This window comes from Leptidea sinapis, chromosome 15 (genome assembly GCF_905404315.1).
Source record: "Leptidea sinapis chromosome 15, ilLepSina1.1, whole genome shotgun sequence".
Lineage (NCBI taxonomy): Eukaryota > Metazoa > Arthropoda > Insecta > Lepidoptera > Pieridae > Leptidea > Leptidea sinapis.
In genome coordinates, this window is record NC_066279.1 from 11,894,524 (window position 1) to 11,907,528 (window position 13,005).

General features: G+C 34.5%; 1 protein-coding gene across 1 annotated transcript; it reads left to right on the plus strand.

Moving 5' to 3' along the window:
* The first annotated feature begins 4,535 nt into the window (after nt 1-4,535).
* LOC126968332 (all trans-polyprenyl-diphosphate synthase PDSS2-like) lies at nt 4,536-12,455 on the plus strand. The gene is made up of 2 exons (XM_050813299.1): nt 4,536-4,826; nt 10,295-12,455. The coding sequence occupies exons 1-2, from the start codon at nt 4,587-4,589 to the stop codon at nt 11,252-11,254; spliced, it is 1,200 nt and encodes a 399-aa protein (XP_050669256.1). The 5' UTR covers nt 4,536-4,586; the 3' UTR covers nt 11,255-12,455.
* The last annotated feature ends 550 nt before the right edge of the window (nt 12,456-13,005 follow it).

Sequence of the window (13,005 nt, forward strand, 5' to 3'; positions counted from 1 at the left end):
GTGTTTTAGATATGTGCCCTTTAAATTAACAAAATTGTGTAACTTACCTTAGATTTTTAATAATTTTGCTAAATTATTATATTGCAATTGCTCACACAAAATGTTCTTACCTCGTGTTCGCGTCCGTCTTGCACGTGACATAGTGTTACTACTTCTAATGAGCGTATACAATAGACTTTGAACATTACTGCGACGAAATATGGTGTTACTTGGAATGTTTTATTATTATCTGTTTAAGTATACGTATATAGGACGCCACTCGGAAGCCGCTCGGACATTTTTTGACGACCTTTTAATCGGCAATTGGGAGCCTAGTTGTTTATTGTACTTCAATGCTTCATTTCATCATCATCATCATCAGCCGGAAGACGTCCACTGCTGGACAAAGGCCTCCCCCAAAGATTTCCACGACGATCGGTCCTGAGCTGTCCTCATCCATATCCCTCAACGTATTCCGTCGATCTTGACCAGACCGTCGGTCCATCTTTTGGCGGGCCTACCAACACTGCGACTTCCGGTACGTGGTCGCCATTCGAGGACTTTACTACCCCAATGGCCATCTGTCCGTTGAACTATGTGCCCTCCCCACTGCCTCTTCAGTTTCGCAATAATTTGGACAATCATCAATATTACAATAATTCTTGCAAATTATTTATTTGATGTTTATAAAAGAAATTATTGAGTTTCTTGGCGATCATTCTCAATGTGTTTGAGGAATCACAATTTCTTTTATGATCATTAATAAATAAATTGGGAGATTTACTATTACAATATTTTGTATGATTTAGATACTAAAGTTGAAAAGTACAGTCCATTTCAATCAGTCCTTACGAACTTACGTTATTATACCGTGCGTTTGAACCACGAAGATTCTGACCATGTGACCAGCCTTGCCCGTTTAAGTTTTTGAAGATAAAATTGTTTTTCGTCGATAAGAATGTTTGTTATATTAACCCTGTATAGTTTAAGTATATTAGAAGCATTTATTGTTCTCAGAATTTGACCATGACACATTGATAGTCAAACGCCTTGCGTTATAAGGCGTGAGAATTAATTAATCTTACAATATTATGATCATATCAATACAAGTAATCGTTTTAAAGGCATTTATTGCTATGCCTAGTTTGGGGCAAGATAATTTGTGCATAAATGTGTCAATATTATTGATATTATTATTCATTCAAAATAGATTGAAGGAGTACAAGCGTGGCAGGCTCAAACTGCTAAGAACACCAATAAGCATAATGTTTTTCGAGTTAATAAAATACAATTTAAAGGCCCACCGATCCATCTACTTTTCATTTTCTTCTAATATATTTGTCACAGTGTATTGTAGTATTTGACGTTTGAGTACTTTGTCGCATAACTTAAAACTTATTGTAATCGAAATGATTTGTACAACCCCCACAGGTATACTGCTTGTGGGCAGGGGCTTTGCTTACTCCAGATACCGAACAGCTTCGACGTAGGTCGAGGATTGCGTAGGCATAGCGCCAATAACTGGTTTGTTGCCAGATTGGAGCTTCTTTTTGTGTGATGACCATGGATATCCGGTCTTTTTATCTTCTGTAGTTGGAGTAAGGATGGCATTGTTACTACTACCTCTATCTCCAAGAGTATGTCTTGGAACCTAACTGCCGAGGCAGCAAGAGAAGCAGGGGTATTCCATTTTTTGTTGATACTTTTCTATATTTTTGTCTATATTATCCCACTAGAAATTAGGAAACTGATAGTCTACCTCGGCAGAGCCCCGCACGTCGGGGCAAGTGGTTGATATTATTATGTACCTCCTGATGCCCTAAAGAGTTCTTTTGAGACGCCGTCATAATAACCCCGGTGCAACACAGCCATCAGCATGATGCATCACACCTTGGCTTGGGTATGAGCTCCTCGTTGGCTGCTAAAGTTCCAACTGGAAAACAGCCTGAGGAATTTAGCGTAGCGTAAGCCTTCTTACCTTGATAAGGTCAGGACTGTATACTACACTAGAATCAAGCAAACCAACAGGAGCAGTAGCGGAATCGCAGCAAGCAAGCACCATATAGCCAAAAAGCTCATAGGAAAGGTTATACATGTATGTTATGGCTATAATTTAGCAATGTCAATAAATATTGCATATTATTGCGGTAGTTTAGCAATGCAAATCAATATGGCAATCAATTATATTATTAATTAATTATATTAGTTACGAGTTCATCAAGTTGCGCCTAAAGAAGTTTTACTTTCACAATAATAAGCCCTGCCTATTACAATGACGCTAAGTGTTCTTTAAAAACATAAATTTCAGAGCAGCACTGCAAATTTACTCACGTCACTTTGAGACTTATTTTTACTATCAACAAACAACGACAAACGAGGGTACGGGTCATCTGGCGTTTCGTGATCACCGCCGCCCACATTCTCTTGCAATACCAGAGGAATGCCGCGGTGATGATGAAGCTATTTTTTTGAAGGTACTCATGGCCAATTATGGCAGTAATTAAGAGGGGCAAATCAATATGGCATATTAAGCTCCGGCGGGGTCAAGGGCTCTCCTTAGTGTCCCACATCAATTTCCGAGGATATTAAAGTGGTATATATAATCCTATATAGGATGGTAAGGTAGTGTGGCCATAGAATCATGAATCTGCTAAAGCAGTGGAGTAATATTCTCAGCAAAATATGTTTAATTTAAATAAAATGCGTGTTATTGTAACTGTTGTCATCCGCGTATATAACGCGTTTTAATCCTTTAAAGTGTTTAATTTAAGTATGTAACACTCGATTTAATCAAAGAAAAGACCATATTATAAGTATATTTAATTATTTTTTGCCGAAATTAAAAAAATAAGCCTTTTTAATAAAATAATGAACTAATAAAGATTAATATTTACTTATTTCTACATTATTATGTTCCGTAACTGATCGGTACCGGCGCGAAGTGTTCGCACGGGTCGCCTAGTTTTATTTTATTATTTTTTAAACCAACATTTTCTGTTACTTGACAGTATAAAAAAGGTACCGCTGGGGTACCCTAAAACTATGAGGCATTGTGTGGTTAAACAATAAAAGTTGATAATAATTTCCTATCAGCTCGAACGCAAACGGTAAACCTGTAAGAGAAATTAATTGATCTGACTTTCGAATACTGTATCCAATATTATTTGAGCTTCCCTTCCCCTCTGTATACTACTAAACAAGCACTGTAAAGGGAGGCTACAAGACTATCTATAGGTTTTGATAGACTGGACTAGATTGCAAAGTCCAAGAGTAAATAAGTTATGCGATTTTGTGCTTTAAGCCAACACATTAAGATCTCAAATAAAATCCATTATATGTCAATAAACTGAACTACTTTTACTTATGTTTGTAATAGATGAGGCTCTATTGTAAGCGTCTTAAGGTCTATTACGCTGTGGTTGTTTGTTTGTTTGGGTGAGTGTTCAATTGCATTCCACTTTTCACGGTCAAGTGCTTTGGGGATATCTGACAGGCAGAATTTTCCCCAGAAATAGGGTGTTTGTGTAGATAGTTATTTGAGTGACTGTTTTTTCTATGGATTTAGACTGGCTTGATCGTTTGCGTAAAAATTTAAATGTTTATCTTGTGAAATATGAAACAATTTACAAATGTCAATATGATCATATTTGTAACATTTCTATGAATTTTGACGTTTTATTCCGAAATTTCAAAGGGAGTATGGGCGTCGTGAAACACTTACCATCAGGTGACCCGTACGTTCGATTTTTCTCCGCTTACGTTAAAAGGAGTTTCGACAGACAATCAAAATCATTCATTGATGGTGGGTGAAAATATTACGATTAAATATACTTATCAATTTTTTTTTACAAGTAACCCCTACTTCCGAATTGTCAATAAGAAGAAGCAGCAAGAATGTCATTGCAATTTTAAATCCATAAGCTTCAGAGTTTATTAATTAAAAAAAAATAGCAGACAGACAGTTATATTTTCTAGCATTGGAACAAATGCGTTGCCGGAAGAAATGGAAACATTAACGTTATGCATTTTTGAATATTTTGGAATGGTTAGGGAATACTTTCGCACGAATTGCTTTATTTATCAGTATAAAAGTACTAGCATTTATGTGGTTAAATACAATATTCATTTATTCATTTATATTTAATTATCAATACAATGTGCTAATATACACACCAATGATAATTTATATTACATAATTCAACTTACAAATTATATTTTTGTTATAAGACGATATATATAGTTTCAAATTTTCACGAAATCCTCAAATTCCTTGGTCTTACGAATTTTCGATCAGGTCACGTGTCCTGACGCGAGTTTAACATTTTATACTGATCCCAAGAAAAGTGCTCAACGCCGCTAAAGAAGTTTTCACTTCAAAAACATAACAATATTATCAAACTAGTAATAATTTCAAACAAAAAATAATTAAAATTTGTTCTAAATGAAAATAAACATTTAAATTTAGAACGACATTGAAAATTTATGAACTTAACGCTAATTGATCTGGCAGCCTTGGCTGTAAGTAGTAAGTACTCACTAAGACTCAGAAGAGCTAATAGTAAACACGTGTGTAAAGTTCTAGTATGAATTAAAAAGTGAAAAGAAAGATGCACGCGTCCCGCGCTTTTCGACGGATATCCGGTCTTCTTCACCAGAAAAGACCGGAGACAACTGTAGCCAGTCTTACAAAGGACGAAATTGTAATGCTGTTAAGACCGCCGTTTACAAATTGGACCAACGCGATTCGTGAGGCTGAGAAAGTGGTTGGATATCCCACGTCTTTCATGAACCTTCGATGTCTTCTGAGCGACGAGTTTTCAAATTTGGCGCTGTATTTGCGGAAGTTGGTATGTCTTTTTACACGCTTTTTATAAGCTTCACCTGTATGTATGTTTGTTTGTAACCGACTCATTACGGCGCGATTTTGACCCACTTTAAACGGTCAGATTTCGTTCAAACTTCGTAGATTTATCGAGGCTTTTCCATTTTTTTATTTCCAAAATAAGTTTTTGTTAATTTATATAATTTTTTCATCTTTCGTCGATGAGACAGAAATTGATGTTCATTTTAAATTTCAATTTTTAGTTTTAACCAAAGCGTGTTGTTTAGTTTTTTTTTAACTATTTTTTTTAATATGATTTAGATTATATAGGATGTAATCGTTAAGCTTGTAATCGTTAAGCTTGAACAGACCATTATTCCGTAAGTATAACAAATATAAAAAAAAATTGATATCGAAAGTACGTTACCTAATCAGTAAAATGACGTTTAATATCAAAATTTTGGATGCTTCTCGTTTGATTTTTAAAAAGTAACTAATGTCATTTTCTCAAACATGCATGGAAATATTGTCATTATTTTCGAACGAACGAAAAAAGAACATGCGAAGTACCCATCGAATTTATGGACAAAGAAAATCAAACCCATTGCAGCAGCGTTTTTGGAATTTGGAACATTACAACGCTCCTGGAATGTTCTATGAAACGGCGTGCTAGGGTTATTAAATACTCTTTGTTCGGATCTCTTTTGTCATTCTTGGCATACCATAGTTTCTTTGCGTTTGCCTGTCGGCACAGATGATAAAAAAAAATTGGCGGCAAAGCTGAAAATTCGTCTTTATTTGTTATTTACATACCTACTTAATAAATATAAATTTAATAATAATTAAAATGAGTTCCAACGGTTCAGAGAGTGAAATGGAGATTGATTGTACTTCACCAGATTTAAGATCAGAAGCTAAATTGGCAATGGAAAACCTGCTTCCAGCGAAGTCAAAAGAAAAAACATGAAAGTACCTTAATAAAAAAATTTTGAGTTGGAAAAACGAGAAAAAAGTGACCATTTTCTCCGAAACAGTATTTAAGTATTCTAATGAGATTGCTAAAACCAAGAAGCGATCTACATTATGGGCAATTTATTCCATGCTGAAATTGCATTAACTTGAAAAATTATGTGAATTTTACTACTTTTCTCAAACGACAATCGAACGGATTCAAAAGCAAGAAATCGAAAATTTTTACTGGCGAAAACATAAAGCAGTTTTTAATTACAGCCCCAGATGATATTTATTTAGCGACAAAGGTAAATTAAATTTATTGTATAATATAAAAAGTGTGGCTTATATCCATGCATTCTTTTGAGAAAAGCACTATGTATGCCTCGGCGGGAAATGGCAATTGCTTGTCTCGTATTTAGTGAAGTCCTATCCAACGGCTCTGCCTTCAGCCTTATACTCGACCTGCAATTGCCTAGTTCCCAGCCTTTGCAAAAATGTACTATTTACTGATTAAATAAAGTACTTTTCATATCACTTTCATGTTTTTTGATCTGTAATAGTTACGTAGTAACCGCCTGGTCACACTTCATGTTTAACTAGCTAGTGACAGGTAAACAAATGTATATATTATACACAAAATTTCTTATCAAAATTAAAAATATTTTTTGTAAATTGTAGAAATTTAATAATTACAATTATTATTTCAATTTTCTCTGTTCCTGTAATCAAATTATAATAGCAGAAATGTCAAATGTGCGTCAAAATTTTTTCTCTATCCTTTCTCTTAAGTTGGTTCAAATTGCACACGGTGTGATAATTTTGGTTAATATTGGTTCAGTAGTTTAGGAGTTCATTGCGAAATTTATTTTTATAAAGTCTTAACTTCTATGCATTGTTGAATTTTATGTTAAACGGATATCTTTTTAACTTTAAATTCAACAATAAACGTAATGTACAGTAATTGTACCTTTACCCATATATCGTCTCGTACTAGGGAAAATCACAAACCGGGGCTGAAATGTGTAATCCACACTTCAATTAATTTGTACTTGAGCCCGACGCCTCATGAAAGTTTATTAAGGTTCATAATTTTTACAATTGTTATTTAATCATAAGGAAAACTATTATTTACAGTATGTGCATTGATGCATCTACTGCACTCAAGAACTCTAATGTTTATTTTTAATTAATTTACATTTATTAACTGGTAATGTATATTTGCTTACACAGATTACAATTTAAATAAACTTGTAAGTCAAGTCTTTTGTGGGGTCATGTATGTGCTTTTACAACAAGATCTCAGAAAATGTTCAAAACAAATGTATTTCGAAATTCATAAGAATTATTAAAAACGTTTGTGTGGTAAAGGTTACTATAACATAAATGACTTTCTTATGTTACCACAGATTGGGAATGGAGTGACCATTACATAATATTAAGTTTACTAAAACAATCAGTGAATGAGTGAGTCTTACATCTTTGTGCCGTACTACATACTTGACCCGTGGGGCCCAGAGGCGCGGAGAATGTACAAAGTACTATCTTCGGGCCACCCTTATAATTTAGGCGTATGAAAATAGATGTTGGCCAATTTTCAGACCTACATATCTGCTTATGTGTGTGTGCATCCGACACAAAATTTCATACAAATCGGTTCAACCATTTCGGAGAAGTTTGGTAACTAACACCGGGACATGAGAATTTTATATATAAGATTTTAACAGATCTTCAAGGGACCAATTATTTGATGTTTTTTCAGTTTGATTAATTCACTATTTCAAATATTTTTTATTCGACAAAATCTACCACCTATTCGAAAGTATATATATGCCTCAGATCTGAGAAGAACAGGCACAAGTAACTCAGCAGGCTTCTATTTTTGAATTAGCTCGATCTATTTCCAATCTGTGGTATCATAAGGAAAGTCATTTATGTTATAATAAACTTTATCACACAGAAACATTTAAAACATTTAAATTTTCTGGGATCATGCTGTAGAAGCATATTCATCGCCCAGTAATGTACTTACAAACTCAACTCATCGGAGTAGTAGGCATAACAAGTTCATGTTAATTTCTGATGGTAACATTATGATGCTCTAGTTTCAAGAAAATTGGCTAATGAAAAATGATAAAACATTATCAAGAATATATTTAAAGTTAATACACGAACTCAGACAACTTGAACCGTGACAGACATTTATTCAAACGTATAAATCCAATCAAAACTTTTCTTGTATTGTAACATCTACCACCACTTCAAAAAGGTTAAGCTTTAACGAGAAGAAGTCACAAGAAACTTATTGCCACTAATTGAAATCAACATTCACAGCTTCATCGTCTTACAAATCCTATAAATATGAATATAAGTTTGTTTGTTACGGTTTCACGCCTAAACCACTCAATCGATTTCGATTAAATTTAATAGAGAGATAGATTAGAGCTTCGAAAAGGACATGGCCTACCTTTTGTTGCGAAAAATAAATGGAGGGGTTGAAATAGGGGATGAAAGTTTGCATGGAAGTTCGTCATTATCGAAGATGAATCCATAAAACTTTGTATTTAGGCATTTGATAAGAAGTAAATAAATATTAAGCCTAGCGTTTTTGAAAATTTCGACCTGTGTAGGGATAGAATAAGGGATGAAAATTCGGATGTATGAAAGTCCAAGCAACGTTATGCTTTCGATTTTGATTATATTTGATAGAAAAATAGACTAGAACTTGGGAAAGGATTTAAGCTACCATTTTTTGTAAAAAAAGTCATGAACTGGTTGAAATAAGGTATGAAAGTTTGCATGGGAATTCTTCATTAACAGAGATAAAACCATGAAACTTTGTATCTTGGCACTCGATAAGAAGTAATTTATAAACATTTGTTGGAGCATTTTTTAAATTTAAACCTACATGGGGATGATATAGGAGATAAAAGTTCGCAGGGAAATAATATTAAAGAGACTACTGTCCACAATAACAATATCCGCTGTATCTCAGAAGAGCGCCACGCCGACGAGTTTGTGTGTGTATTACTTGCAAAATATCCCAACAAATAAAAAATTGCCATGCCCATAGTAACTATCCCACGCGGACGAGGTTGCGGGTAAAAGCTAGTTACAATAAAATATAAAGTGATGCAACAAAAATACTCAAACACATACTCAATGCGTCACAATACTACGAGTAGGTCAAAAAAATAAATAAATGTAAATTAATATGTAAAAACATAAGAGTTATTGAGTACAGTAGATGCATCAATCCACACATACCGTGAACATTTAAAGGTATTTATTATGCGAGCATTTAATTAGCGATTATATGAAATATAATAAATTTAATATGAAAAACGTGAAACAGAATCACCACTAGAAAGGCAGTGAAGCAGTTATGATCTCAAAATTCTATTTCCTCAATGTAATATTGTATGTTTTCATCGCGTGTTTACAGCTTAACTAATTTGTGAAAGTTAGGCTCACTGTCAGACTTTCCTGTTTGTTAGTTAGCGTGAGGTAAAAGTGGAAATGTTTTAGGATGTGTGTTTTACCAAATAGAACAATAATAGTATTAGTTGAGTGGTGGTAATATTTACTACGCGGTTATCTCTAGATCTGACGTCGATGACGATTGACGTCACAGTGTCGCTTTATTACGGTGTGCAAAATTATTATCAGTATTATAGAGTGATGTAAAGGTGTCGTGTTGTGATGATAATAGTTATTATAATGATGAAAAATACATTAAAGTGTTCGGTTGAGTAAAAAAGATTTTATTTTTCTGGTAGAACTATTATAGCCACACATAAAAACAGACACTACAGAACTATAAACAACAAAAGTCAAAACGTAATAATGAAAACTTCAAAGACAATGCCGTGATAGCACGAAAATATCACGACATATACATAACTGTAATGAAACTGCAAACCGTACTGACGCAACAGGAGGAGCGCGAGGGGATGAAAGGGGTACGGGATGGGGTTTAAGTTGCAGGGCGGTCCATAGATAATGTAGTAGTGTAGTACCTTAAAAACAAGAGCTTGCCAGCTTGATTCCAGTTGGGGAATGTAAGATTTTAAAAATAACTTAATTAAAAATTAATTTTGTATATTTAACACACACAGAGTAATAAATGTTAGATACAATTTATCAGCAGAATGAGCTTGAGTTGAACGTGAAGAAATGGCAAGAAAGTCATTGCCACTTCTTCATTGGCTTAAAAATTATTTTGCATCAAAAGTACTCAAACGTCATTTTTTTTAAAAGGAGGCCAAACGAGGCTACGAGTCGTCTGATGTTAAGTGATCACCGCCACCCACACTCTCTTGCAATACCAGAGGAATCACAGGAGCATTGCCGTCCTTTTACTAAAAGTATATATACCTTACTAGGTATACGTACTTTTTTGAAGCTACCTATGTCGTATCGTCCTGGAAACACCGCACAAGGAAGCTCATTTTTTTTTAAAATTATAGTGTGACCATGGATTAGTAAAGAAGTAGATATTTGTGGTGAAAAGTTAATAATAAAATCCATTTACAATTTCAGGTAGGCAGCAATCATCTAGTCTTACAAACAGCCAAAAATGTTCTATACGGTGACTCGAAGAACCTTCAACCTTGGGGACTAATTATTCTTCTTCTGGCAAAAGCTGTCAAAACACGATCAACACAATCTAAAGTTGTAGAAGAACAACAGAGACAATTGGCTGAGCTTACAGAAATGATGCGCACAGGTCACTTAATCCACAAAGGAATTGTAAATGTGCCTTTCGCAACGCGATCCAAAAACTCAGAATCGGCAATTTTCGGGAATAAAATAGCCATACTTCTGGGCGATTATCTCCTTGTTACTGCAAACGCAATGCTCGCTGGTCTAAAAAACGCTGAAGTGCTCTATATTGTATCAACTGCTCTAAAAGACTTATCAGAAAGTGAATTCCTCGGCGAAAGAGACGAACAAAACAAACCCATACCAGGTAAACCTAAAAACGATGCAGCAGACCGCAATATTACATTTACAACAACTTCTATAAGTATAGATGATGTTTTGGGCAATCCTAGAAAAGAATGGACTGCTAGAAGTCTGTTTAATGGCGTCAGCTTGCTTGGAAGAAGTTGCCAATCAGTTATGCTACTTGGTCAACAGAATAGAGAAATTCAAAACAGTGCATATCATTTCGGATGTAACGTAGGCTTAGCTTGGCAAGCAGCTACCGAAATTCAAACTTTAACATCAGATAGTAAAGAACAATTTTGTCTAGCAAGTGCCCCAGTTTTGTTTGCTCTAGAAGAGAACCCAGATCTTTATAAGATTATAATTCAAGCGAAAAACGACGTTCAGGACGTAGACTATGAGGATTTCAAGTTTAACATTCTGAAGACAGATGCGATTGATAAGACAAAACATCTTTACGATGATCATGCAAAGAAAGCTATTGGTTATGTTGAAGATATATCTCAGGGCGAAACGATAGATGTTATAAAGAAATTAATTAACACATTTTGATGAATTTTAAAATGTAGACATATTTTGCTCCTTATTACTATATAAATTATAGAAAAGACTGTGTCAAAATAGCTTGATAATAATAATCTAGACATTGAAGAAAGAATATCATTCAAATTAAGGCAATTTCTTGAACTTTTCTTACAATAGTTAAAAATTACCATAAACTGTACATTTTAAGAAATACTATTTTCTAGTAAAGTAAACAGAAAGAGAAGGAAATATTTTATAGAGGGCAAACAAGCGTACGGGTTGATGTTAAGTGACTTTTTAGAAAGGTGTCTTCACTTTAATAACTTTTTTCTTCCACTAGATGTCTTCATTAAACTCTTATTTAGGATTTTCGAAGTATAACAGAACTCTTGATGCTTCTAGAATTGAGCATCGAACACATATTATTAAATCTTATTTATTTGTTTTAGAAATAAGGCAGAAATCTTGTAGCTTCAAGAACTGAGCTCATAATGATTTGACTGTTAATAATTCATTATATCTTTATTCGAGCCAAGTTCTGTCTGATTGTACAAACTTTGCTTATTAAGAAATTCGCCGTTTCGTGATTGTTGCACAAACTATAACTTATAGCATATACAAGTAATATAACAGTAGCGTAACTACTCAGCAGTCCTTGAAATTTATACCTACGTCAGGGCGTAGTGCTAGGGTTGGCACATATAAAAAGATTGGCTGGCCAAAAGAGCGACCAGTCTCTATACTTTTATAATAATAATCTTTATTGAAGCAACAGAGGCCCATATTTTGTAACTTACAGGCTTAAAAACTACGTATGTTACAATTTTTACGATTTGCTTAATATAATTAATTCATAATATGTAATAACACAAAATAACTTTGGAAACAATCTGAGACAGCGTGTTTTTATCGTACAAAAACTTGAATGAAACGCTGCAATATTGGCGAATACAGTTTTCCCGCTATCATATTCAGGATACTGTTTGACCTCGAACGCAGCCATGCCAGGACGGATGACGTCCTTTTCCTTATGATGGCATAGAAATCATCCGTTCGTGCTTCAGCAAATATGCCTGACACCGAATAAAACCGCGGCAAGCCCAGCAGCATCCTGAAACTATTTTTATACTGCACCTTCAGTTTTGTCAATTACTGTATAGTGCTTATAGACTTAATTGTAATGTCACGTACGATATAACATACATATTTGTTAGAAAGAGACAATACTTATAAGACAGTTGTTAAATTGTTTTAATTAATATAAATAAAAAATTAAATTCTGTTTCGTTTTACATCTCTTTTTGTATTATCACTAGATTGCAACGGAGAGACAAAGAGCTGTTTCAGCTGATTCCTGCCGCCGAATTCCACCTTCGCACGACACGCCACAAGCTAGGATACCATCCCCACCATCTGGATGTGTGGCGGTCTTCCACAGTGCGGTGTATCAAGGAGCTTTCTTCCTCGTACTACAAAGCTGTGGAATGAACTTCCTTGTGCGGTGTTTCCGTGACGATACGACATGGATACCTTCAAAAAACGCGTACACCTTCCTTCACCTTCCTTAAAAGCCGACAACGCTCCTGTGATTCCTCTGGTGTTGCAAGAGAATGTGGGCGGCAGAAATCACTTAACACCAGGTGACCCGTAAGCTAGTTTGTTCTCCTTTTTCATAAAATATAAAGATAACTGAGTTTGGAGATGAAGAGGATAGTTGAAAGTAGAATCACCGCACAAATGCTTCAAGCTTCAATAAAATTTGAAGTATTGAGAGATGA